Below are 26,563 nucleotides of genomic sequence, written 5' to 3' on the forward strand. Positions count from 1 at the left end.
GGGGTCTCCTGTTCATGGGTAGTGCCCTGGGCCGGCCTCTGCCTGCCTTCTGGCAGCCTCTGCCCTCTCCTCCACCAGCTGTCTGAGCTGAGAATGACAGAGGGCGTAAACCCTCCAAACCCCGAGACCTACTGCCATCAATTCTGAGCTGTGGACACCCGTGTGACACAGCAGAATCTCTGAGGGGTTCTGTGCTGTAAACACAGCAGAAGTAGACCTCGGGGCCTTTGTGCAAATGGTCAGCTGGCAGGGTTTAACGCCCAGTCTTTACTCTGGCAGATGAACAGAGACCCAGGTTGCTCAGGACGCTGTAGACATTGTCACGGGTGGAACTGGGAATACAGATTCTGTGCCGTGCGGCAGCTGGCGTGGCAGAGACACAGGGATCCCCACCGACGAGGGTGGGGACCCACCTCCCTGCACATCAGGGTGATCTGGGTTGGAGGGGCCCAAGCTCACTCCCTCCTTGGGTCTCTACAGAAATGAACACAGATGAGCAGCCCTGGTTGAACACCTTCCTGACCAGTAAGACCTGAAGCCTCTGGAGATTCTCTGTGTCAAAGGACTGGAAGGATTTACCACAGGAATTATTAGAAAACGGACAACATATTGGGTACCTACTATGTGTACTTGGCTAAGGGGTAGGATCAGGCAGGCTGGGGAGGGTTTTGCAGTTGAACACAGGGTCACTGTGCGTCACAGACACCTGAGGGCATCTAGCAAACCAACCAGGAGCAAGTGGCAGAAAAGAAAGACGTGCATCCGGGTTGTGACCTTTCACCGTACTTACAGAATCTCTGGGTTGAGAAGACAGATTTTTTTTTTAAATTTTTTATTATTTTGTGTGTGTGTACTGTCAAATCACATCTGACTGGTACAGGAGAAGACAGATTATATGAAGAAGGGTGCACTACCAGGCTTGGCGGAAGACCCCGTAACAATCTGCAGTGCCGATGACGCACTCTTGCTTGCTGAGACAGAAGATGGGAGATTTTCAATGGAGAAGTTCAAAGACTAGCTCGGGTGTGGATTACACCTCAAGATAAAGAAGGGGAAACCTTCACCCGCGGACAGGAAGTCACAGTGTAGTAAACGGAGAGAATACGGAAGTTGTTAAGGATCTCATTGTCCCTGTTTCCACAGCCAATGCCCAAGGAGACAAGAGCCAAGAAACCAAATGGAGAAAAAGACAAAGTAAAAAAAAGCCTCTGTGAAGTGTTAAAGATCAATGAGGTCGGAGAGGGATTCTGGTGCAGAACAGTGAACAGACAGCGGCCGGTCAGAGCAATGGCCAGAGCTACGTGGAGGCCCAGCTGAGGACGCTGAGGCTTTGTCTCACACACGCTGGACACACTGTCAGGAGGGACCGATCCCCGGAGAAGGTCATCACGCTTAGGAAAGTGTCTTTGTTGTTATGTCCCTGGAGTGGACTGTGACTCATATGACCCTATGCACAGTAGCTCTCAACCCTGCTCTATGCTGTGCCAATCTCACTGTCTCCGACACACCCACCCTCATTACTCCTGTTATTGTGTCAGTCCAGCTCATCTGGGGTCTTCCTCTCTTGCGCTGTCCCTCCACCCTTCATAGCATGATGTCTTTCTCCAAGCACTGGTCCTTCCTGGCAACATGCCCAAATCATGTGAGACAGAGCTTCAAAATCCTTGCCTCCAAGGAGCAGTTTGGTTTCACCCCCCCCCAGGACAAACCTGTTTGGTCTCTTGACAGTTCATGTTTAAGACTCTTCTCCAGCACCCCACTCAAAAGCATCAATTATTCGTGTTATCTTTGGCCATTGTCTAACTCTCCGATGCAGAGCAAGTTACTGTGAAGACTATGACCTTAATCAAGTGCATCTTAGTCTCCAGACTGACATCATTGCTCCTTAGCACTTTAGAGAAGTCCCTGACAGAGGATTTTCCTAAGGCAACTTGTCTGTTGATTCCCTGACTGCTGGTGCCAAGAGTGTTAACTGTGGAACTGAGCAAGCTGAAATTGTTAACAATCTCACTCTCTTCTCATCTATCACGGTGCTGCCAATTGGCCCGGTGGTGAGAATCTTTGTCTTTTTGCTGTTGAGCTTCAATCCATATTGAAGACTGCAGTCCTTGACCTTCTGCAGCAAATACTTCAGATCCTCCCAGTTTTCGGCAAACAAGGTTGTGTCATCTACATAACGCAGGTTGTTGATGAATCTTCCTCCAATGCTGAGGCTACATTCCTCTTCATAAAGTCCAGCCTCTCAAATGATCTGTTCTACATATAGACTGAAAAGGTAGGAAGACAGAATGTATCTGTGACACAATCCTTTCTTGATTTTGAACCACGTAGTGCTCTGTTCTTAAAACTGCTTCCTAGTCCAAGTACAGGTTTCACATGAGCACAATCAAGGGTTCTGGATTCCCATTCTTCTCCATGTTAGCCACAGTTTGTTGTGGTCCACACAAACACTTTTGCATAGTCAATGAAACACAGGTAGACATTCCTCTGGTGCTCTCTGCTTTCAGCCAAGCTCCCTCTGATAGGCTATGATGTCCCTCGAGCCACAACCTCTTCTAATCCCAGCTTGTCTTTCTGGTGGTTCTCTACTGATGTCTGGTTTCAGTCATTTTTGGATAATCTTCAGTAGAATTTGCTTGCATGTGATATTAGTGACATTGGTTGATAATTTCCACACTCTGTTGGGTCACCTTCTTTTTGCAATGGGAATAACTATGAAACTCTTCCAGTCAGTTGTCCTCCAGATTTCTTGGTGCAACGTGGTGAGCACATCCAGGGCATCACTTGTTCATCGAAATATGTCAACTGTTATGCCGTCAATTCCTGGGGCCTTGTTTCTTTGTCAGCTCCTTCAGAGCAGCTGGGAACTCCTCCTTCACCACCACTGCCTCGTGAACATAAGTTGTTTCTCGAGATTCTTCTGCGTCACCAATTCTTTCTGGCACAGTGACTCTTGTGTACTCCTTCCATCTTCTTTTGATGCTTCCTGGGTCACTCATTGTTGTGCCCACAGCATCCTCAAGGATAGCAACTCGAGGCTTGAATTACAGGATGAAGAAGGAGTGTCTTCACCAAGCTGGACGGACACAGTGTGGGCACCGATGGATGCGAAGGCAGCAGTGCCTGCAGGGGGGTGGGGAGGGGCATGGCGGGGAGGAACCAACCTGACGACAGCGACAGCAGCAGCTCCAGAAAGGACAAGGACGGTCTGTTCTGCTGCCTGAGGACTTTTCATTTTCTGCTTCTTTGCGTGTCTAGTCAGTTTTGACTGGACGCTGGAGATTGCCAATTTAAAGGTGGCAAGTGCTTGATTTTGGTAACTTCCTTTAAGGGCTATTTGGTCACTTGCAAGTCAGCCTCATCTTTTGCGGACACCTTTTAGGCTACCTAGGCTGGACCACAGCAGGCTTTAATCGGTTGTTAGGTCCTCTGAGTATCTCTCTGGGGCGAGTTAGATACGACCGAGCGTCTCCGATGTCCAGTCTGGATGTTCAGATGTCAAGTGTTTGCTGTTCCTCTGTGATCTCTGGGAACGGTTCCGCTTCCTTCTCTCCAGCCATTACCGTGATCATTCCTGTGGAGTGTCACCTACGCTGGAGTGCGCCTCTGTCGTTATGAGGGGCCGTCGAGTCCACTACAACTCACAGCGACCCTACGAACCACAGACCGGCACCCTGTGCTATCCCGCACCACCCTCCCATCTCCGCCATGCTCAACCCCACTGCCAACGTCATCAGGGCAGACCATCTCCTCTCCTCTGACTCTCTGTCTTGCCCTTTTCCCGAGGACTGGCCTTCCTGACCACACGCCCGGATATGTGACATGCCTCCGAGGTGGGTGCCCCTTCCCCAGGCCCGGGCCGCCTGGCTGTTGGTGTCCATGGGATACTCCGTGCTCTTTGCCGGCATCACAGTTCAAAGGCATCGTTTCTTCACTCTTCAGTATTCAACTTTCAGATGCAAACAAAGCCACTGAAAAGACCATGCTTGCATCAGGATGTCTCTAAAATGACATCTTTGGTCTTTAGCATTTCAAAGAAGTCTCTGACAGAAGATTTTTTTTTCTTTAAACAAACTCAAGCTTCAAGTTGTATGTTTGGTGTGTTTTGTTTTTTTAAAAAATTTTATTACTTTTTGTGTGTGTACCGTCAAATCACATCTGACTGGTACAGGAGGAGACTGGCCTGCCTTCTCCGGCAAAGTGGTGTTTTGAACCATGTGCCTCTGGGATTGCAGTGCAGCTTTTTGCCACTAGGCCACCAGAGTTCCTCTTCCTCTGACAGAAGATTTTTCAAATGCAACACATCTTTTGCTTTTCATGACTGCTGCTACCAAAGCCTGTCGATGCAAGTAAAATGAAATGACAACTTCAACCAGGAAGATAAAGCAAAATATTATAACAAAATGTGCAAAGAACTTGAGTCAGAAAGTCAAAAGAGAAGAACTTGCTCAGCATTTCTCAAGCGGAAAGAACTGAAGATCAGACTCAAGCCTCGAGTTGCATTCCTTGCAGGTGCTGTGGGCAGAACAGGGAAGGATCCAGGAAGCATCAAAAGGAGATGGAAGGAGTACGCAGAGTCTCTGTGCCAGAAAGGACTGGCTGACACAGAACCGCTTCATGAAGTAGCATATGATGAAGCAGCCGCGGTAATAAAGCTGCTCTGAAGGAATTGGGGGACAAAAGGCTCCAGGAACTGATGGAATACCAACTGACACATGTCAACAAGTAGATGTTGCCCTCGACATGCTCACCAGGCTGTGCCAAGAAATCAGATGACAGTTACCTGGCCAATAGACGGGGAGATTAGTATTTATTCCTATGCCCTGAAAAGGTGAACAAAAAAGAGAATGGAAACTATCAAACAATATCACATCCAAGTAAAATCTTGTGAAAGATTGAAAAAAAAAATATACTAGAACACTGACAGAAAACTTCCAGAAATACAGAGTGGGTTTAGGAGAGGCTGTGGCACTAGGAATACTGTTGTTATTGTTGTTGATTGTCATTGAGTCGAGCACAACTCATAGCGACCCTATGAACAAAAGACCTGAAGCCTTTCTATAATTATCATCATTTCCAAAAGTTCATAGAGTTTCTGGAGGAACATTGTTTAGGAAGTGATGCCACTCCTGCTGCCAATGTCAGATGGATCTTGGCTGAAAGCAGGGCATAACAGAAGGATGTCTACTTGTGTTTTATTGACGATGCAATGGCATTTCACGGTAAGGATCATATGTGGCTAATATTGAGAAGTTTGGGAATCTCAGAACACTTGATTGTGCCCATGAGAAATCTATACATAGACCAGGAGACTGCTGTACCAACAGAGCAAGGGAACATTGCATGGTTTGAAATTAAGAAAGGAGTGCAATCGAGTTGGATCCTTCCTCCCTACGTTTTTCAATTTATATGTGGAATAGCTCACGCTGAGGGCTAGGCTTTATGAGGAAGAATGTGCCGCCAAGAGATTGGAGGAAGACTCATCAACAACCTGTGCTATGCAGATGACTCCATCTTGCCTACTGACACTGAGGAGGACTTGAACTACTTACTGAAGAAGGTCAAGGACTGTCGTCTTCAATATAGACTGCATCTCAGCATCAAGAAAACAAAGATTCTTATCATCAGACCAATTGGCAGCATCATGATAGATGGAGAAAAGACTAAGATTGTTAACAATTTCACCTTGCTTGGACCCACAATCAACACTCTTGGCACTAATAGCAAGAAATCAAAAGATGAGCTACTTTAGGAAAAAGTCTGTTGTCAGGGACCTCTACAGAGTGCTAAAGAGCAATAATGTCAGTCTAGAGACCAAGGTGTGTCTGACACAGGCTTTCTATGAATAGCTGGACAATGACTAAGGATGATAGAAGAATTGATGCCTTTCAGTTGTGATGCTGGAGAAGAGCATTAAACATACCAAGGACTGCCAAGAGAACTAACTGGTCTGTCCTACAGAGGATGAAACCAGGTAGCTCCTTGGAGGCAAGGATTTTGAAACTTCGCCTCACCTACTGTGGGCATGTTGCTAGAAGAGGCCAGTCCTTGGAGAAGGACATGCTTGGAAGGATCTGAGGGTCAGCACAGGAGGGGAAGCCCCTGGAAGAGATCGATTGAATGCAGCAATGGGGGTAGGCCTATTAGAGACAATGAGATTGGCTCAGGACAGGGCAGGGTTCAGGGTTTTGTTTACAGTGTCTCATGAGTCCTAGTCAACTCGATGGCACATAACAACAACAACAATGATGATGTTGCCTATCAGCCCTGTGATGACGATTTCTGTATTTTTGCTGTTGAGATGGAATCCATGTAGAAAGCCATAGTGTTTGATCTTCTGAAGCAAGCACTTCAAATCCTCCGCACTTTCAGTAAGCAACATTGTGTCATCTGCAAAATGCAGTTACTGATGAGTGTCCCTCCAGTCTTGATGCCACATTCTTCTACACAGGTCCAGCTTCTCTAAAGAGAGAATTTTACTTCTCCGACTTGAGTCTTCTTTTTTAAAGAGCAGATATATGTACATCTATATATCTGTCCTCCTTACACAGTGAGCTGGTGGAACGATGCCTGACACTGCTCAACAAACACCTCATCACCACTGAGTTGGAACTGACGTGTGGCTGAGCCTCCAGTGGATTTTCAAGGCTGGTCGCTGCCTGGAAAGAGACTGCTCGTTTTTCTCTCATAGCAGCTGATGGATTTGAACTGCTCACCTTTGGGATGGAAGCACCACTCTGTATCCACTAGATCACCAGAGCTCTTACGTGTCTCCTTTTCCTGCCTGGTATGGAGATGTGATTCCAGAGTGGAAACGCCATTTGACAACTAAGAAGATGAAAAATGCAGCTCAGAATGGCCTGGATTAGGCAGATGCCCAGGCCTGCTGGTGCCCTGGACTGCCCACTTCCTGTTACATGAACAAAACACACTCTGAGTTACCTGACCCACCTCGGTCGTGTTTGGGCTACATGGCAGGGTGAGTGTGGGCGTCGGCTACACCTGTAATGTTTCCTGGAATGAAATGTGGACACAGTTACATCTGTCATGTGTGGCCGCTGGTGTTCTCCCGTATGTGTCTGAACAAGCTCAGGGACAGCTGGGTGAGCGTGGTCCAACGGCTGACTGTCAAAGTACCTTTCTTAGCCCATTGCTTGACTTTCACCACATGGCTGCCCGGGCCTGTGCCACGATGTGGAACAAGGTGGCTAGTATCTTTTGGGTGGAGACATGCAAACAAGGCATGTAGATACTAATGATGGGATTGGTCAGTCCTGCATTGAGTGGACTTAAACTGAACAAGTTTAGAGAAAGAAAACGAAGCAGGAGTGACAGCAGCACTGTCTTTGGAGGACAGTCCAAGCAGGCCCTGAGCGAGAGTAGCAACAACAGAGAACCAGAGACTGACGTGAGCCAGAGCTGGCCTGGGACTGCTGCCCCACAGAGGCAGGGCCCGAGCCAGGGCCTTTGCCCAAGTTTGCTGGAGGACCTGGGGGTGGGAGAGATGCCTAATTAGCAGGACTAAGAGAGTGTCGTACTCCTTGCATCTCCTTTTAATGCTCCCTGGATCATCTAAGATTTTGCCTGTGGCATCTTCCAGTATTGCAGCTCGAGGCTTGAACATGGTTTTTAGTTCTTTCTGCTTGAGAAATGCGGAGTTCTTCCCTTTTTATTCTCTAACTCTAGCTCTTTACGAATTTCACTATAATACTTTGCCTTGTCTTCTCGAGCTGCCTCTGAAATCTGTCCAGCTCTTTTACTTCATCTCTTCCTTGTGTTTTGGCTTCTCAACATCCTAGTGCAGTTCTCAGTTTCTTCTGACCATTCATGTTGCTTTTTTCTTTCTCCTCTGTCTTTATAATGACCTTTTGCTCGCTTCCTGGATGATATCCTCGATCACATTCCACATCTTCTCTGGTCTTCGATCACTGGAGATCAATACCCCAAACCTGTTCTTAAGATGAGTTTAGAGGTGATATATGATTGAGTATTATGGTTAGCACAGGAATCCAGAATTAAGGTTGCATAGAGAAGTGTACTCAGGGTGGGGGTGGGAGAACAGATGTGGGAATTGTACACTAATGAAGGAATTTTTTTTTCTTTTTCTCTTCGGAGGGGGAGGCAAGCTGGTGGGGAGGGGCGGGTGGGCAGGGAGAAAAGTGCGGCAATGAATGAACGGAAATCCAAAACCTCTGTAAATGTCTATCAAAATTAGTAATAATAAAAAAAAGATGAGTTTTGAATTTGAGTGGAGTGGACTCAAGGTCATATTTCGCTTCTTGTGGATTTGTATTTAACCTTCAGCTTTCACATGAACTTGCACATGAGTAATTGTCCACAGTCAGCACCTGGTCTGACTCCTGGTATTGAACTTCTTCTACGATTCTTTCTACAGATGGAGTCAATCCGATTCCAGTGCTGACTGTGCAGTGAGGGCCAGGTCTGTGCTCCTTAAGAAAACTAATTTCTTATATGCCCACCCATGTTCATTGCAGCTCTGTTCGCAACAGCAAGGAGTTGGAAACAACCTAAGTGCCCATCTACAAACGAATGGATAGAGAAGCTGTGGTACATTCACACAATGGAATACTACGCTGCATTGAAAAACAAGGAACTCACGTAATATTATTCAAAATGGGTGACCCTGGAGGACATTATGCTGAATGAAGTATCTCAGTCACAAAACGACAAATACTGCATAATGCCACTGATAGAAAATAGTACCAACATCGGGGTTGGGGGGAAACTAAGAAAAGAGGAGATAAATAATGTATACTGCATTGAACAGATGAGAGTGAGAACTGTTTAAAAGGAATATATGATTAGGTATTATAGGCATGACAAGAGTCCAGAATAAGAGCTGCATAATAAAGTGGACTTGGGAGGGGGGACGACTGTACAACAACGAAAGAATTTTCTTCCCTTTTCTAAGAGAAAAGTGAACTGGGGGGAGGGGTGGGCAGGGAGGAAAATGTGCAACAATGAATGAATGAAAATCCAAGTTCTCTATAAACTTTCATTAAAATCTCAATAAAAAAATTTACAACCTTAAAAAAAGAATTTTCTATGAATAAATCGTTGAATGTACAAAATTAAATCATTTGCCTTCATACCGCATTTCTGTCACCACGTCCATTATTTCCAACTACTATTCTTTCCTCATTGTTTTCAACTTTTGCATTCCAGTCTCCAATAGTCATTAATGCATCTTGATTGCATGTTTGATTGGTTTCTGACTGTAAAAGTTGGTAGAAATTCTCAATTTCCTCTTCTTTGGCTTTAGTCATTGGTGCATGTATTTAAGTTAAAATCCTGTTGGAGTCCAAGATTTATCATTCAAAACTCTCTTTCTTGGTCAAAAGGTTAACTGTTTGTTTTATGCTGAAGTAGTTATTGTATCAAGGAGAGAGGATGCTATGTGGACAGGTGGGAAGATATGAATGGGGCCTGTTACGCGTGCCCACAAGGCGATTGGCCAGTCTCAACACTCTACAAAGGGAATGGCTGGTCTTGCCACTGAATTGTACAAGCTAGAGTGAGAGATTGACAGAACTCCTGGTGCCCTTGAGGAGACAACAAGAGAATGCAGGGTGACCTTCCTACTCCAGCTATACCCACAGCAGAAACACGGCCAAACTGGAGACATGATGTGAGATGAGACTTGGGGGGCAAAGATGGGGCTGAGAGGCAACACTGGCAGGACTGAGAACTTAGAAATAATGGCCTGGAGCCACGAGGCTTGGGGCTGAGGTGCCTGCGTGCACATTTTGGAAGCCGTCTTGACTGTATTGTTATTAATCTGGATTATAACCTTTTGACTCCTCAGTATGTTTCTATGAGGTCTGTGAGCTATCACATTGGATTCTGGACCCAAGAAAAGCAGTACGATTGGTGTTGAGATGAGGTGAAAGAAGTATGGGAGCATGGGGGACATGTCTGATCTCATGGGCCTTGGTTTTGTGTTACTGATGTTGTTGACTGGGGCCGTTCCCTTTGTGAAGGTGTTAAGGGGTCAGATACGGCCATCCCGCATCGCTCTTGCCCATCTTACATCATGTTAACAGGTCTTCCTTGTATAGATAGAATTCTATCACTCAAAACACTGTACTTTAGGATAGACCTTGAAATTGTCTTTTTCATTATGAATATCACATTATTCCTCCTCAGTTTTTTATTCCTGGTACAGTAGATTATATGATTGCCTGATTCAAGGTGGCCTATTCCAGTACATTTAGTTCATTAATGTCTAGAATGTCAATCTTCATGGATTTAATTTTTTACAACTTCAGTTTTCCTATATATTCGTAGTTTCTACATGTCATGTCCCATTATTCATAATTGTTCGTAGCTGTTTCTACTCATATTTGAATGCCATCCCATCCCTACCTCTGACACTACTGCTACCTGCCTCTCTCTGTTGTTCATAGAAGCCTATTGTTTCAGAAGTGGATGGCCAGTCCTGCCTCTTACTGTGTCATATTCTAGGAGCCCTACAGCAACCTGTCCACAATGGGTGACCTCTCTGTCACTCAATACATCAGTGGGACAGTTCCCAACATCACAGCAACCCACACATTACACCAGTCCAGCAGACTGACAGACAAATGCTGCACCACCAACAGCGAATGACAAACAAGCAAGGATGCAAACACTCATCTGTAAAGTAATGAGTAGCAGGCAAAGGAAATTCTGATGTAATGAACTGAGAGATAGTTCAAAAGAGTCCACACTGGACAACAAAGACAGACTTCAGGAAGTACCATGTGTGTGAGAGCCAGTTGTAACAGAGGAAGAAGTTCAACCTGTGCTGTAGACCCTAGTGAAAAATAAGGGCTCACTGGGACACTGACATTTTTCAACAAAAACGCCCAAACTTAGCTCACCAGTCTATGCCAGGAACTTTGGAGGACAGCTGACTGTCTGATTGGAAGAGATTCATATTTGTTTCCATTCCCAAGAAAGGTGATCTAGCCAAATGTAGAAATTACCAAACAATATCATTAAGATCACATGCAAGCAAAATACTGCTTGCTGGTGGCATCATGTGCCATCCAGTCATCTGTGACTCAGAGTGACTCTCTGTGCAACAGCTCTGGAGCCTGTCCTATCCTGAGCCAGTCTTACTGACTCTGACACACCTATCCTCATTAATTCAGGCACTGTGTCAGTTCATCTGCTCCAAGGTCCTCCTCTCCCGCACTGTCCCTCCACCCTTCTGAGCATGACATCCTTCTCCAAGGACCAATCCCTCCTGGCCACATGGCCAAAGTATGTGAGACAGAGTTTCAAAATCCTAGCCTCCAAGGAGAAATTTGGTTTTACTCTCTCCTAGACAGACCTATTTGTTCTCTTCGCTGACCATGGTATGTTCAAGACTCTTCTTTAGGACCACAACTCAAAGGCATCAATTCTATCATCCTTAGTCATTGTCCAGCTCTCTGACGCATAACATGCAATTACAAAGACCATGGCCTGGATCAGGACCACCTTACTCTAGACCGACATCACTGTTTCTTAGTACTCTGAAGAGGTCCTTGACCACAGATTTTCCCAGTGCAATCCATCTTTTTATTTCCTGACTGCTGATGCCAAGAGTGTTGACTGTGGAGCTGAACAAGATGAAATCATTAACAATCTCAATCTCTTCTCCGTCTGTCATGGTGCTGCCAATTGGCCCAGTGGTGAGAACTTTTGTCTTCTTGATGTTGAGCTTCAATCCACATTGAAGACCACAGTCCTTGACCTTCTGCAGTAAGTGTTTCAGGTCCTCCTCAGTTTCAGCAAACAAGGTTGTGTCATTTGTATAACACAGGTTGTTGATGAGTCTTTCTTCAATTCTGATACCACATTCTTCCTCAGGAAGCGTAGCCTCCTGAATGATCTGTTCTGCATACAGGTTGAAAGGAATGGAAACAAGATGTATCCCTGATGCCCTCCTTTCCTATTTTGAACCATTCAGTGTTTCCTTGCTCGGTTCTGAGGACTGTTTTCCTGGTGCAAATGTAGGTTTCACATGAGCACAATCAAGTGTCCTGGGATTCCCATTCTCCTCAAGATTAGCCACAATTTGTTGTGATTCACACAGTCACATCTTTTGCATAGTAAATGAAACACAGATAGACTCTCCTCTGACACTCTTTGCTTTTAGCCAAGATCCATCTGACACTGGTATAATGTCTCTAGTGCGACAGTCTCTTTTAAACCCAGCTTGTATTTCTGGTAGTTCTCTGTCAATTTACTGTTCTGGTCATTTTTGGATAATCTTCTGCAAGATTTTGCTTGTGTGTGATATTAGTGATACTGTTCAGTAATTCCCACACTATGTCAAGTCACCTTTGTTTTGGAATAGGAACAAATACAGATCTCTTCCAGTCAGTTGGCCAGCTAGCTGTCCTCCAGATTTCTTGGCATAACCTGGTAAGCACATCCAGGTCAGTATCTGTTTGCTGAAATATGTTAATTGGCATTCCATCAATTCCTGAGGCCTCCAGAGAAGCCGGAACTTCCTCCGTTATCACCATTGCCTCTTTTTTCCCTTCCTCCTTGCTGTGTACTGTCGATTCAGATCCAACTGGCACAGGAGGAGATTGCCTCTTCTTCTCCAGGGGAGCATCTGGTGGATTTGAACTGCTTACCTTCAGGATTGCAGCACAGCTTCTTGCCACTAGGCCACCAGAGCTCCCTTGAGGTATCTTTTTTCTATACCTATTCCATCTATATATTGAGAAAACAATCCATAAGGCTGGTGTCTATGAAGAAGAATGTGGCAACAGGATCGGAGGAAGTTCCATCAACGATCTGTGCTATGCGAATGACACAAACTTGCTTGCTGAAAGCAAAAGGGACCCGCAGTGTTGTTGCAGGAGACCAAAGACTACATACAGCCTTCAACATGGATTGCATCTTAACATCAAGATGACAGAGCTTCTTACCACTGGGCTAGTGGGAACATCATCATAGATGGAGAAAGGATTGGAACTGTTCATGATTTCATTTGGCTTGGATCCACAATCAACACCCTTGGTACCAACAGTCAAGAGATAAGGAGACATACTGCTTTGGGCAGAGTCTGCTGTCAGGCATCTGTCCAAAATACTGAAGAGCAGTGATGCCAGGTTGAAGACTAAGGTGTGCCTGATTCAGGTCATGGTCTTTTCAATTACTTTCTACGCATCTGAGAGCTAGATGATGATGGATAAGGATAAGAGAAGAAGGATGGATGCCTTGAGCTGTGCTGGAGAAGAGAACTGAATATCCCGCAGATGATCAAAAGAACGAACGGGCTTGTCACGAAAAGGCGCAGTCGGAGTGCTCCTCGGAGGCAAGGATGGTGAAGCGTTGTCTCCTAGCAACTTTGGACACGTTGCTAGGAGGGGCTCTTCCTTGGAAAAGGACATCATGCTTAGAAGGGTCAGCAAAGGGGAGCAAGACCCTCATCGAGACGGAGTGACATGGTGACTGTGGCAAAGGGCCCACGTGCCTCACAGATGGTGAGGACGGCGTCGGATAGGACGGGATTCAGGTCTGTTGTTCACAGGGTTGCTATGAGTCATACTCGACTCGATGGCACCTAACAAGAGAGCTTCGTAACACTGACTGAAGCCATGAGGCCGAGGGTAGAAGGGTCTCCAAGCGTGCTGCAGAAGCTGTCCTGACCGGCTAACTTCCGTAATAAGAAGGCCCTGCTGGCCTAGCGGGGAGGAGTTGCGCTGCCAACCTACAGGCACGTGGCTGAAATGCAGCAGCTGCCCCACCGGGAGAAGATGGACTCACAGCCTGAAAAACCCACTGGAGGGTCAGCTGTGAGTCAGTTCCGGTTGAGGGCACACACAGCAACGTCTTCCCTAAAAAGCCCCTAATCACGAGGGTGGTGCCGTGAGTTCTGTGCGGCCACTGCTGTGCATCACTGGACCCATGAGAGCCCGTGAGGGCACCTGGTGTTAGGATCGGTGACAGGTGCGGGGGGTGTGGGCTACGTCCGACCACAAGGACATCGGTTTTGCACAAGAATCAAGGACATTCTTGGTGTACACTGTCTGCCCCTGCGGAATCAGTGGCAGTCTGGCATTGCTGCCCTCATGCCACCTGAACTTTTCCCTGTGGGTACTCAGAACCCACCCTCATTCTGGCCCTCAAGGAGCAAGCAAACCCTCCAGCGAGCCCTGCTTGGGGATCGGCATCCCTCAGGGGAAGAAACAGCCTGGACATTTGGACACGAGAGCTGTCAGGCTGCCAGAAGCCTAGTCACTGCTGACAGGTGGATGAGTGTGATTGTTCACGTAAAGTCCACCGTGCCCCTGACCGTGGGTGCCAGCCGGGAGTGGGTGCTAGCGGCCCAGCTGGGCACACTAGGCCCACGTGCTGTCTCTGAGCCCCGGGCCCTGAAGTCATCCTGGGGTCTTCTCTGGCACGAGGACAGCACACAGCCCAGGGCCTTCAGCTGCTGGGAAGAACTGCTGGATGGACCTGGACTTTTGTCTGAAAATACTGGAGCAGCTTCCAGTGGCTGCGGGGATGTTGTTTCCTGAGGACCCCGCTGGCCCTGGGGGGAGAGAGTGAGCACGTCATGACACTCATTTCCTGAGGCCAATAGCAGGTTTCTCAGGAAGCATTCTGTTTTATCCAACTCTTTTCCCCATTTTCCTGGAATTGTTTCTCACTGGCTCACAGGAATCCTGAGTGGTCACTGGGGACAGACTTGGCTAGGCTGTGCTAACAGGGCAGCAGTGAGGGTCTGCCCACAGCCAGCCTTGCGGCTAACCAGGCCCTGGCTTGCCATGTAGCACAAGCCCCCAAGTCACAAGTTCCAGTGAGCCTGTGGTCCAGTAGGGCAGACTGAACGTGTGTGGGCATGACCTTCCTGCTGAGATGACAGAAAAGGGACAAAGCCTGGTCACCCCACAGCTGAGGGGCATCACAGTGAGGGAGGGGCAGGAGCGCTAGCTGGAGGGGTGCTGGGCACCATCTCCTAGGGGGCCTCTCTGGCCAGCAGGCTGGGTGCCCAGTTAGTGTTCCTTAGCCCCAGAAAGGAGCTCCTATGGTGACTTTGCACTGCAAACCCGAAGGCACATGGTTTGAATCTACCAGCTGCACGTAGGAGAAAGATGGCAATGTCTTCTCATGCGATTATGGCCTCTGAAATCCCACTGAGGGTCAGCTATAGGTTGGCTCTGACTCAATGGCGGTGGTTGTTGTTGACTGCACCTTAGTCTCTAGGCTGGCATCGTTGCTCTTCAGCACTCTGGAGAGGTCCATGACAGCAGATTTTCCCATGAAATTCATCTTTTGATTTCCTGACTGTTGGGGTTAAGAGTATTGATTATGGAGTCGAGCAAGCTATAATTGCTAACAACCTCAATCTCTTCTCCATCTATCATGGTGCTGTCAGTTGGTCCAGTGGTGAGAATCTTTGTCTTTTTGATATTGAGCTTCAATCCATATTGAAGACCACAGTCCTTGACCTTTTTGCAGCAAGTGCTTCAGGCCTTCTTCAGTTTCAGCAAGTAAGGTTGTGTCATCTGCATATTGTAGGCTGTTAATGAGTCTTGACACCACACTCCTTCTCATAAAGCCCTCCTTCCCAAATGATCTGCTCTGCATACAGACTGAAAAGGTATGGGGACAGGATGCATCTTTGATGCCCTCCTTTCCTGATTTTGAACCATGCAGTGTTTCCTTGCTCTCTTCTGAGGACTGCTTTCTGGTTTCGTAGAAGCACGGTCAAGTGTTCTGAGACCCCCATTTTCCTCAAGGTTAGCCACAGTTTATTATGATCTACACAAATGCCTTTGCACAATACACAACAACCACAACAACCACCACCATCACCTACGGAAGAGATCCGTTTGTTCCCATTCCCGAGCAAACTGATCCAACAGAATGTGGCGAGTATTAAACAATATCATTAATATCTGTGCAAGCAAAGTACAAACGAAGGTCACACAAAAACGGCTAGAACGGCACACAGGTAGGGAACTGACCCCGTGACCGCAGCAGTGGGCGTGAGGGTCAGAGACGGTGAGGAGGGCCCGGCTCAGGGAGGGGTCAGGTCTGCTGTCCACAGGGATACTACGGCTTGTACTCAACTCGAACCACCTCACAGCGACGATGACAGACGTAGCAGACATGCTTCAGCACTACGTTTTCAAGTAATTTTAAGAAGTGAAAGCCAATGAAAAGCACAATGTTATGAAAAAGTCAGCACAAATTGGACACTCCAAGGGTACTTGTTTCCAGAATGAGAGAGGTAATGAGAAGACTGTCCCCTTTTTTGACCTCAGCTGGGCAGATGTGCGGTGGTAGCTCATTGTTTAGTCATTCTGCACATACCCACAGACGTCTGTGAGAGCTCCCGGGTATTAGTTTAGGGATTATAAGTACATTTTAGCAAGTAGCTAAATTTGTAAATACTGACTCCTCGGCTACAGTTAGTCAGAGGACTGACTGTATAAGTCATATTTTATTTATTTATCTCTTTTAAAAAATACTTGAAATGCAGGTTGAAGCCTAGGGGCCCATTACATCTGCCAACTTCAAGCAAGGGTTACCCTGGGTTCTTCTCGGAGGAGACACTTGCAGTCTTGTTTATCTGGTAGGAGGGGACCCACTTTCTGAGTTGCTTACCCACCCACCCTCTCACTGTGCCTCCATCAACCCCTTGGAGGCCAGCTTCCACGCTCCCACCTCCCGGACCACCCACCCGCTGAGCAGGGAGCACCGTGTTCGCATGCAGGGAAGCAGGGAGTGGGTGGGGAATGGCTCGTGTGGGGCCAGATTACCTTTCTGGTAACACTGAGCAATAGTTGCTCGGGCAAAGTCCTTGATTTTCTTATATTTCTGCAAGAAACTCTCCACAAACTGGGCAGCGTCCTCCACAGTGACTCCGAGGCAGGTGGCGAGACGCTCCTTCCCTGTATAGGTTGGAAGGAAGGCGGATCAGAGAGGATTCCTAACTCATTCCAAGCAGCCTCAGACAGGAACGAGCCAACAGAAGGGCCATCGGACAAGCTGAGGAACCAGGGACAATGACCACCACTGGGTCTCCTGCTGCTGTCTCCCAGGAGGAGGACCGGTCACGGGCACCAGTGGCATTTCCTGCTGGTGCCGCTGAGGAGCTGGACCGGTCAGGGTGCTGTCTGGCTTTGATTTAAAACCTGAGGCGCTTCGGTCTCTCCTTGTCTAAAGCAAAGGAGAATGGATAAAATAACCCGCCCCCCCCCCCATACTATTACTCCAAAAGATTAACTGACCTTCAGAAATCCAGTCTCCAACCTCGAGGCCAGAACTATACGGCTGCCTGCCACCACCGCTGGCCAGTCAGACAGGTTTACGATACAAAGTCCCTGACGGGGTCGGAGAAAATGAGCAACAAAATCCAAACACCTAAGACACAGCTTGCTGGTCCGATCGAGACAGAGACTGAGCAAACTGTGGCCCCTTGTTACTCTTCACGGCGGAGTCCACACTGTAACCCGACTTTCAGCCAATAAATAGACAGGCTTTAACGTGGCCACTAACACCCGAGAGAAGCACACCCTGTAGACCAATCACCACAGTCTCCAAAGTGCAGCACTTGCCCAGGGCCAACAGGAAGGAAGGACAGGAGAAGAGGAAAGGCAGGGGAGAAGGGGAGAGTGCTGCTACGGTCACCAAGGTCCTCAAACGTGCACACATTTTCTTATTTAACTCATTGCCATCAAGTCGGAACCAACCCACAGCCGACCCTCCCGGGGGTTTCTGAGGCTGTAAGTAGCATGGGAGGAGACGGTCCGCCCTCCTCCGAGTAGCCGCTGGTGGATTTGAACAGGTAAAGAGCCATCACCTTTGAGTTAGCTACACGCTGTGCTTTATGGATTACTGAATGGGAAAGAAACTTACTCTGTAAACTGTCACTCAAATCCCAGCAACGATTTCGTCAAGAAACGCACAAAACCGAAGCAATCCTGAGACGCCAGGGACTGGTGAACCGGATGGGGCTTGTGAGTATATTTTTATTCAACAATATTGACTGCGTGCTTTTGAGGCGCAAAAGGTGAGGCGGCGAGTGAAGTGGGCGTGATGTCTGCTCTGGGCTGGTTTGGTGGGAGACCGATTCCTGAACTGGGGGGCGGGCAGCTGGCAATGGGCGCAGAGGAAAGAGGAAGGTAGGTTCACTGCCAAACTACGAAAGGGCCTGCGGGAGAGCCTGCCATTGGGACTCCTATGCCGAGACAAACGCCCTTGGCCCAGGACAACCCTGGCTTCTGGTGATCCAGTGGACCCAGTTTTCCTGTAGAACCCCGAATTCACACACACAGGACTGGGTGCAGAGCCTGGGACCACAGAGGCCTGCACCAGAGTGCAGTCTGTTACCTGTGGGAGGTTGCCCATGACCTTGGGGAGGTTCTCTGACCTACAGAAAGCCCCATAGGTTCATCTGTAAATAAGAAACAGTGATTCTGAGTCCTGAAGGCTGTGGAGAGAGCCAGCAAGGCTGGGCAGGTGGAGCTCTGAGCACAGGGCTCTCCCCCAATTGGTGGACCAATCACGTCCTCCCAGAACAGGTTTCTTGGCTTCACGTGACCTTGTGTTTCCTCTGTAGCAATACAGGGGGACAGTTATATTAATGAGCTCCTCTGAAATGACAAGCTGATCAGTTAGTCATAAAAGGATTCAGGGTGAGCTGTGACCCCCCTTTAATCCCACCATAGCCCTCATCTGGTGTAAGGAGGGTTGTCTTGGGGTGTGGCCTGCAACACCCACTATCTTAGAGGAGATACAGAGACAGAAGTGGGCAGAGAGAGAGAGAGAGAGAGAGAGAGAGAGAGAGAAAAGAAGTGGGCAGAGAGAGGGACAAGGATGAGGTGGAGTGGAGTGCACCCCTCGGGCCCAGGCTGGACCTCCCCGTCCCGGGACGGTCCCCTCCCGGCCTGGGGATGATCAGGACACACAGAGGTCTCAGAGATGCTGCAACCACAGGTGCAGAAAAGACACAAAGGCCTTCCTCCAGAGGTGACGCAGACCGGCAACACTTCCCTGCAGCTGGTGCCCGAAATCTGGACTTCCGCCCCGATGTGTGAAAGAATACATCTGCGTGTTAGTTACCCACTCATGATATTTCTATTACAGCGACGATGGATGAACAGGATAGTCCTTCGAATATACCCAGTCCCTCCCTTTTGGCCGTATTTTAAAATAGAGAATGAGGGGTCCGTGAAGACAGGCATGGGGGCCGTACTGGATTGCAGACCACGGCAACACCCTGTGCTCTGAGGGGCTTCCCCCAGAGAGAGAACCAGCATGAGGGGCTGCATTCTAGGGGACTCTGTGACTAGGACCAGGAGCCGCTTGTCCACTCTCTGTACTGGGGGCCCTCTGAGATTACATTGGGGGTAGCCCAAGGGGCCTCAGACAACATGGCCTAGTAGCCATGGCCCAAGGGTAGAGAGGTGGGACTGAGAAGACCAGAGGAGAGGTCCCTGGAGGGGGACCTCACACATCCAGTCCTTTCTTCTGCCGGACCACTCCTGGTCTACACCACCTGTGGCTTCCAGCAGCTCTGGACAGTGTGGGTTCTGGGACAGCAGACGGGAGGTGCTTACTCTGCTGGCTGTGAGGAATGGGGAGCCTGGAGACCCTGAGCACCCCACTTGACATCTGCAGAGGGGACTCTTGAAGCCCTTGGCCCCTCTGCCTGTCCAGACCTGTCTGGCCACTCTGGACCTTAGGATGGAAATGAAGGGGAAAAACAAACTCAGAATCAAACCAAGCCCAAGCAGCGCCCTCAAGCCGCCAGGCGCTCTTTCAGGGCCTGTGAGTCTAATTAAGCGCGTGTGACGCCTTCATGAATAAGTCATCCCTGCTTGCTCCATTTTACGGCAACAGTCCATGACATTCCAGCCACCAGCCTCAGCGAGGGCACCCTAACGGAAAATTCCAGCGACTCCCAGACAGGACACACGTGGCAGCTGGGTCGGCCAGACTGGCCTCTCGAGCTGCCTCGAGCCAGACATGGCCACGGTGCTGGATAAACAGCGTGTGGGTGAGGGGCAGCAGCCCCCTCTCCACTAGCCTCACAAGGGGCAAGACTCGACATCAACGGCACAAAGTTGATGCCACTGAGGCCAGCACGCCCCAGGGGCCGCACCCTCCTGCAATCCCAACCCCAGTCATCGAACCCGCAGCTCCCAGTCTGGACTGTTGTTGCTGTGTGCAGCCAGTTGGAACCAACTCCCAGCTGACCCTCCAGTGGGGTTTCAGAGGTTATAAATCACATGGCAGGAGAGTACCCATCTTTCTCCCCTGGAGCAGCTGGTAGATTTGAACTGTGTGCCTTTGGGGTTGTGGCAGTTCCCCAGCACCAGGCCACCAGGACTCTCTGCTTCTCTACTCTTATTGTTGTTGTGTACTGTCGAGCTGGGACCGCCGTACAGCTGACCCTGCAGTGTGTTTTCAGAGGCAGCAAATCGTGCTGGAATTGACTGCTCATCGGTTCTAAAAGTACGATGAAGGTCACCCCAAACTCACAGAGCCTCCTCACAGACTCAGTCTCACAGCGCTCTCTCCCTGCTTCCAGCGCTTGCTCCTTTCCAGCCTTTCGTTGCTCTGCTGTTAGGGGCTCTTGAGTTGGTTCCTGCCTGGAGCGAGCCATGGACAGCAGTGACAGCTGCTCGCTCCCGGACCACCCTTACCAGGGCTGCTGAGCCCACTGCCCCAGCCACTGCGTCAGTGTCTCTCACTGAGGTGCATCTTCTTTTTCAATGACCTGCTACTTTCCCAAGCACGATGGTCTTCTCCAAGGTCTCTCCCGTTAACCTGCCCAGAGCAGGTGAGGTCAAGTCCGCCCACCTCACCTCTAAGACATTCTGAGTGTGCAGCTCACGCAGGCTGACCTCCTCCTCCTCCCAGGGGAGCTCTCCCTCAGAGCGCCTAGCACTGTGCACGTCCACTGTCTGACAGCTGCTCAAGCCAGAACACACGCACTCCACCAGGCTGCTCTGTCACCTCATGGCCAATCCATGCCAAGCGGTGCCCGCCTGCTACCAGCCCCACTGCGCCTCGTTCACACCTCAGTGGGTCAAACATGATCCAGCTCCTGGCCTCCAGTGGTTAGAGTGCACTGGCTTCAACATGAGCCACTTTCCCAGGTGCTGTCCTGTCCTGTGGGGCCTGGAAGGGAAAACCACCTCTCCTGGTTCTCTTTGAAGTTAGGTGAGCATGTTGTTGTTGTTATTTTTATGTACCATCAAGCTGATTATGTCCCATGTTGTTGTTGTGGATATGTGCCGTCAAATCGCTTGCGACTCATAGCGACCCTATGTACAACAGCCCTAAACTCTGCTCTGTCCTGTGCCAATCTCATTGTCTCTGACACACCCGTCCCGATTACCCCAGTCACTGAATCAATCCACCTCCTAAAGGGCCTTCTCCTGCACTGTCCCAAGCATGATGTCCTTATCCAAGGACTGTTCTCTCCTTACAGCATGACCAAAGTATGTCAGACGAAGCCTCAGAATCCTTGCCTTCAAGAAGCAGCCCAGTTTAACCCTCTCCAGGATGAACCTGTTTGTTTTCTTAGCACTCCATGGTATATTCAACACTCTTCTCCAACACCACAGCTCAAAGGCGTCAATTCTCCTTCTATCCTCCTTGGTCATTGTCCAACTCTCTGACGCATAACAAATGATTGCAAAGACCATGGCCTGTATCAGGCACACCTTAGTCTCCAGAGACACACCGTTGCTCGTAAGTACTTTAGAGAGGTCCCTAACAGCAGACTTTCCCATTGTAATACATCTTTTAATTTCCTGGCTGCTGATGCCAAGAGTGTTGATTGTGGAGCCAAGCAGACTAAAGCTGTGAAAAATCTCAATCTCTTCACCATCCATCCCTGATGCTGCCAATTGGTCCAGTGGTGAGAATCTTTGTCTTCTTGACATTGAGCCTCAATCCATATTGGAGGCTGCAGTCCTTGACACTCTGCAGCAAGTGCATGAGGTCCTCCTCAGTTTCAGCAGCAGGGTTGTGTCATCTGCATAATGCAGATTGTTGATAGATCTTCCACCAATCCTAACACCACACTTCTCCTCATAGAGCCCAGCCTCTCGGATAATCTGTTCTGCATACAGGTTGAAAAGGTATGGAGACAGGACACATCCCTGGCGTACACCTTTCCCAGTTTTGAACCATGCAGTGTTACCCTGCTCTGTTCTGACAATTGCCTCTTGGTCCAAGTATAGGTTTCGCATCAGAACGATCAAGTGTTCTGGGATTCCCATTCTTCTCAGAGTCAGCCACAGTTTGTTATGATCCACACAGTCAAACACCTTTGCATAATCAATGAAACACAGATAGACATTCCTCTGGTATTCCCTGCTTTCAGCCAAGATCCATCTAACATTAGCTACAATATCCCTAGTACCATGACCCCTTCTAAACCCAGCCTAGACTTCTAGCAGTTCTCTGCTGATGTGCTGTTCCAGTTGTTTTTGGATAATCTTCAGCAGAATCTTGCTTGCATGTGATATCGACCCTATAAACAATGGCACTGAACTCTGTCCTCTCTTGAGCCAACCTCAACATCTCTGACTCACATGACCCCATTGCCACAGTCACTGTGTCAGTCCTTCTCATTCAGGGCCTCCCTCTCCTGTACTGACCCTCTCTCTACCCTTCCAAACATGATGTCCATCTCCAAGGACTGCTCCCTCCTGACAATATCTCCAAAGTATGTGAGACAGAGTTTCGAAGTCCCTGCCTTCAAGAAGCAGCCTGGCTTCACCCCCTCCAGGACAGACCTGTTTGTTCTCTTGGCAGTCCATGGTATGTTCACTACTTTTCTGCAGCAATGTGATTTCAGAAGAATGTGATTTAGGCTTGGCCAGGTGGAGGAGAAGAACTGATGACTTTGAATCATGGAATTGGCAAAGAGCATTTCCAATGCCAGGTGCTGACAGGAGACTGACCATGTCTGTCCTGGAAGAAGCCCGGCTAGAATGTGCCTTGAAAGTAGGGATGGGGCATGTGTGTCATTTTGATTGGAATGTCCTCAGGAAGGACCAATCCCTGGAGAAGGACATCATGCAGGGAAAGCAGAGGGTTCAGCTAGAAGGAAGATCCTCACTCAGACAGGGTGACACTGTGGCTGTGATGGAGGCTCCATCACGGCAACGGTTGTGAGCTGATGAGACCCGGCACCATCGTGTTCCGGTGTGAGTTGTGTGGGGTGCTGTGCACGGGAACTGGGTGGATGGTACTTAACAGCAACAATAAACTAATTCCAAGAGCAACAGGGGCTTGGAGCAAGATGGAGAAGGACTGGACCTGGGTGGTATGGTGGGCAGAGAAAGACTGGACCCAGGTGGCACGGCAGGCGGAGAAGGAGCTGGACCTGGGTGGCACGCTGAGTGGAGGGCTGGACCCGGGTGGCACGGTGAGTGGAGGGTTGGACCCGCGTGGCACGGTGAGTGGAGGGCTGGACCTGCGTGGCACGGTGAGTGGAGGGTTGGACCCGGGTGGCATGGTGAGTGGAGGGTTGGACCCGGGTGGCACGGTGAGTGGAGGGCTGGACCCGGGTGGCATGGTGGGTGGAGGGCTGGATCCGGGTGGCACACTGGGTGGAGAAGGAATGGACCTGGGTGGCACGGTGGGTGGAAAAGGAATGGACCTGGGTGGCACAGCAGGCGGGGAAGGACTGGACCTGGGTGGCATGGTCGATGAAGCAGTGTGGTAGATGGAGCCACTTCAGATGCAGGAGCACTGGCCAGGAGTCAAGGCCCCTGTGTCCCTGCTGTTCTCAGATCCTCCCTCCAGCATGCCAGCACACTGCCTGAAGGTTTGCTGTGAAGTTGGCCCCCACCATGCTGCTTTGTGTAGCCTGGGCCAGTGGCAGGCTTGTGGGAAAAATCTCTGCCATCCACTGAGAATTGGCTGGCAGAGCCCTGCTTAGAGTGCCCCCAGAGACTCATCTGAGGCTGGTGGGGGGCTCTGGTTCTGACACCAAGGAACAGAGCCTCTGTTGGGCCAGACACAGCAATTCTGTTGTCACGCTGGATGTGGGAACAATGGAAACAACACAACGAGGCTCAGGGTGGGACCTCTGTGTCACTGTCAGGGCTAAAAGCAGACAAATTACCCTTTTCACAATCATCACAGCTAGTGACTCACTGCTTATTTACAAAGTACAGCTTTGTTCTTCTCCCAGAAAAAAAGGGAAACTTACTGTCCTTCTACCCCCCCTGCCCTGCAAGGTGCCAAAGCAACAGAAGCGGAAAGCACATTTCTCTGTGTGCATCCGGGAGGGGCACTGTCCTGCAGGCCATTCGGAGCAGAGCCAGCATGACAGGCATTCTGGACACCTGCCCCTCCCCGCCTGCCACCAGGTGTGAGACAGCCAGCCCCACTACCAGCCCTGCTTGGTGGAGGGAGTGAGGCACAGAAGACACAGGAAGCTGCTCACTTACTTGGAAAACATGCCCTGAACTGCTACACCGCCGTGGAAGATGTGCTACCAGCGAGGAGAGGAGGGCCACCACACACCAAGTAAGAGGAAGTCACTGACAGTTTCAGTCCTTTCTCCATCCATCATAATGCTGCGTAACGGCCAGGTGGTAAGGACTTTGTTGTCCTGCTGCTTGGAGAACAGAGGTGGAATCCAGACTGAAGGCTGTAATCCTCGATCTTTTGCAGTAAGCATTTTAGGTCCTCCTCACTTTCGGCATCTAAGGTTGTGTCATTTGCCTAACACAGCTGTCGATGAGTCTTCCTCTGCTCTTGATGCCACTTTCTTCTTCGTAATGTCTGGCTTCTCAAATGATTTGCTCAGCATACAGACTGAGTAGCTATGGAGAAAGGATATAACCCTGATGTTCTCCCTTCCTGATTTTAAACCACGCATGTTCTCTTGATCCATTTGGACATCAGTTCATGGTCTAGGTATAGATTTCATATAATCACAATTAAGTGTTCTGAGATTCCCGTTCTTCTCAATGTTAGTCATAGTTTGTTGTGATCCACACAGTCAAATGCCATCATGTAGTCAATAAAACACAAATAGAGATTCTTCTGGTATCTCTGCTTTCTGACATCAGCAATGATATTCTTGATGCCACAGCCTCTTCTAAATCAAGCTTGAACGTCCCCATTGATATACTGTTCTAGACATTTCTGGACGATCTTCAGCAGTAACTTGCTTACATGTACTATTAATGATACTGCTTGATAATTTTCACATTATGTTGGATCACCTTTCTTGGAAATGGAAACAAATACTGATCTCTTCCAGTTAGTTGGTCAGGCAGCTGACCTCAAAATCTCCTGGCATAAATTGCCGAGCATGTTTAGGGCTGCATCTGTTAACTGAAGGTTTTCACTTGATATCCCATCTCTTCCCGGGGCATTATTTTTTGCTAGTGTCTTTAACAGAGCTTGAACTTCTTTTTTTGGTTACTAGTGGCTCTTGTTCACATGGTGTTTCCTGAACTTTTTCAACGCTGATAAATTCTTTTTGGTACAGTGGTTCTGTGTACTGTTTCCATCTTTTAATACTTCCTGGATCATTCAAGATTTTGCCCATGACACCTCTCAATGTTGCAACTAAAGGTCTGAATTTGTTTTTTAGTTCTTGACTCCATCTTACTTGGATCCACAATCAACACCCTTCATACAAGCAGTCAGGAGATCAGGAGACATATTGCTTTGGGCAAGTTCACTGTCAGGGACCTCTCCAAAGTAGTGAAGAGCAAGGATATCAGTTTGAACACTAAGGTGATCTGAATCAGGGCACAGTCTTTAAATCACTTGCTTTGCATTTGAGAGCTGGACAGTTAATAAGTATGACAGAAGAGGAATCAATGTCTCTGAGTTGTGGACAAGAAGAACAGACAATGTGTTGGAAGGAGTGCAGCAAGAGTACTCCATGGGAGAGCGGTTTGCAGGGAGCAGCGAGCAGGACAGTAGGAATTTGAGAGACAAGTATTAAAACAATTAGTTTGGGAGCCACAGGAGCAGCGAGCTGTGATGGGAGACACCAGCCAAGCCAGCCCTGGTGGGAGAAGCCAGATGAGCTGCTTTGGGATCCATCCACCAGGAGCAAGCAGGACACCAGAAATATGAGTGATTTTCATACGCCCCAGCGGACCCAGAGGCCCACCAGGCCCAGAGCCCCACTGGGCAAGAGCTGGACATCTGGGATTTGACCAAGATCCCTGTGCAAGCCCACCCAGACAGCTGGAATATGAGAGAGGTCCCCATGCATGCCCACCCTGCGCCTGCGCCCGCCCCATGCCCATTCCTCCCCACACTTGTGCTTCCATGTCCAGTCAACTAACTTGCCTTTAATCTGGAGCACCTTAGTCAGATTTAGCTGCACCAAGAGGCTGCAATCACAGGCCCTGAACTGAACCTTCTCCTGGGTCAGAAGTTCAGAGAGAAACATAGGCAGAGTAGCTGCCCCACCCTCTTCTAGAGAAGTAACTTCAGATCAAGAATCTACCTACAATCCCAGAGGTGCACGGTTCGAATCCACCAGATGCTCTGCCGGGGAAGGAGGGGCAATCTCCTCCTGTACCAGTCAGATCTGATTTGA

General features: G+C 48.9%; 1 protein-coding gene across 1 annotated transcript in view; it reads right to left on the reverse strand.

Moving 5' to 3' along the window:
- The window catches only part of POLN (polymerase (DNA directed) nu), a 296,309-nt gene that overhangs the window by 11,557 nt on the left and 258,189 nt on the right, over window positions 1-26,563 (reverse strand). Inside the window, exon 19 of the mRNA XM_006893654.1 lies at window positions 16,779-16,910. Within this exon, the coding sequence (XP_006893716.1) occupies window positions 16,779-16,910 (132 nt within the window). The remainder of the gene's footprint in view (window positions 1-16,778; window positions 16,911-26,563) is intronic.

The sequence above is a fragment of the Elephantulus edwardii genome, unplaced genomic scaffold (assembly GCF_000299155.1).
Source record: "Elephantulus edwardii isolate Elephantulus edwardi_28Jun2011 unplaced genomic scaffold, EleEdw1.0 scaffold00129, whole genome shotgun sequence".
Lineage (NCBI taxonomy): Eukaryota > Metazoa > Chordata > Mammalia > Macroscelidea > Macroscelididae > Elephantulus > Elephantulus edwardii.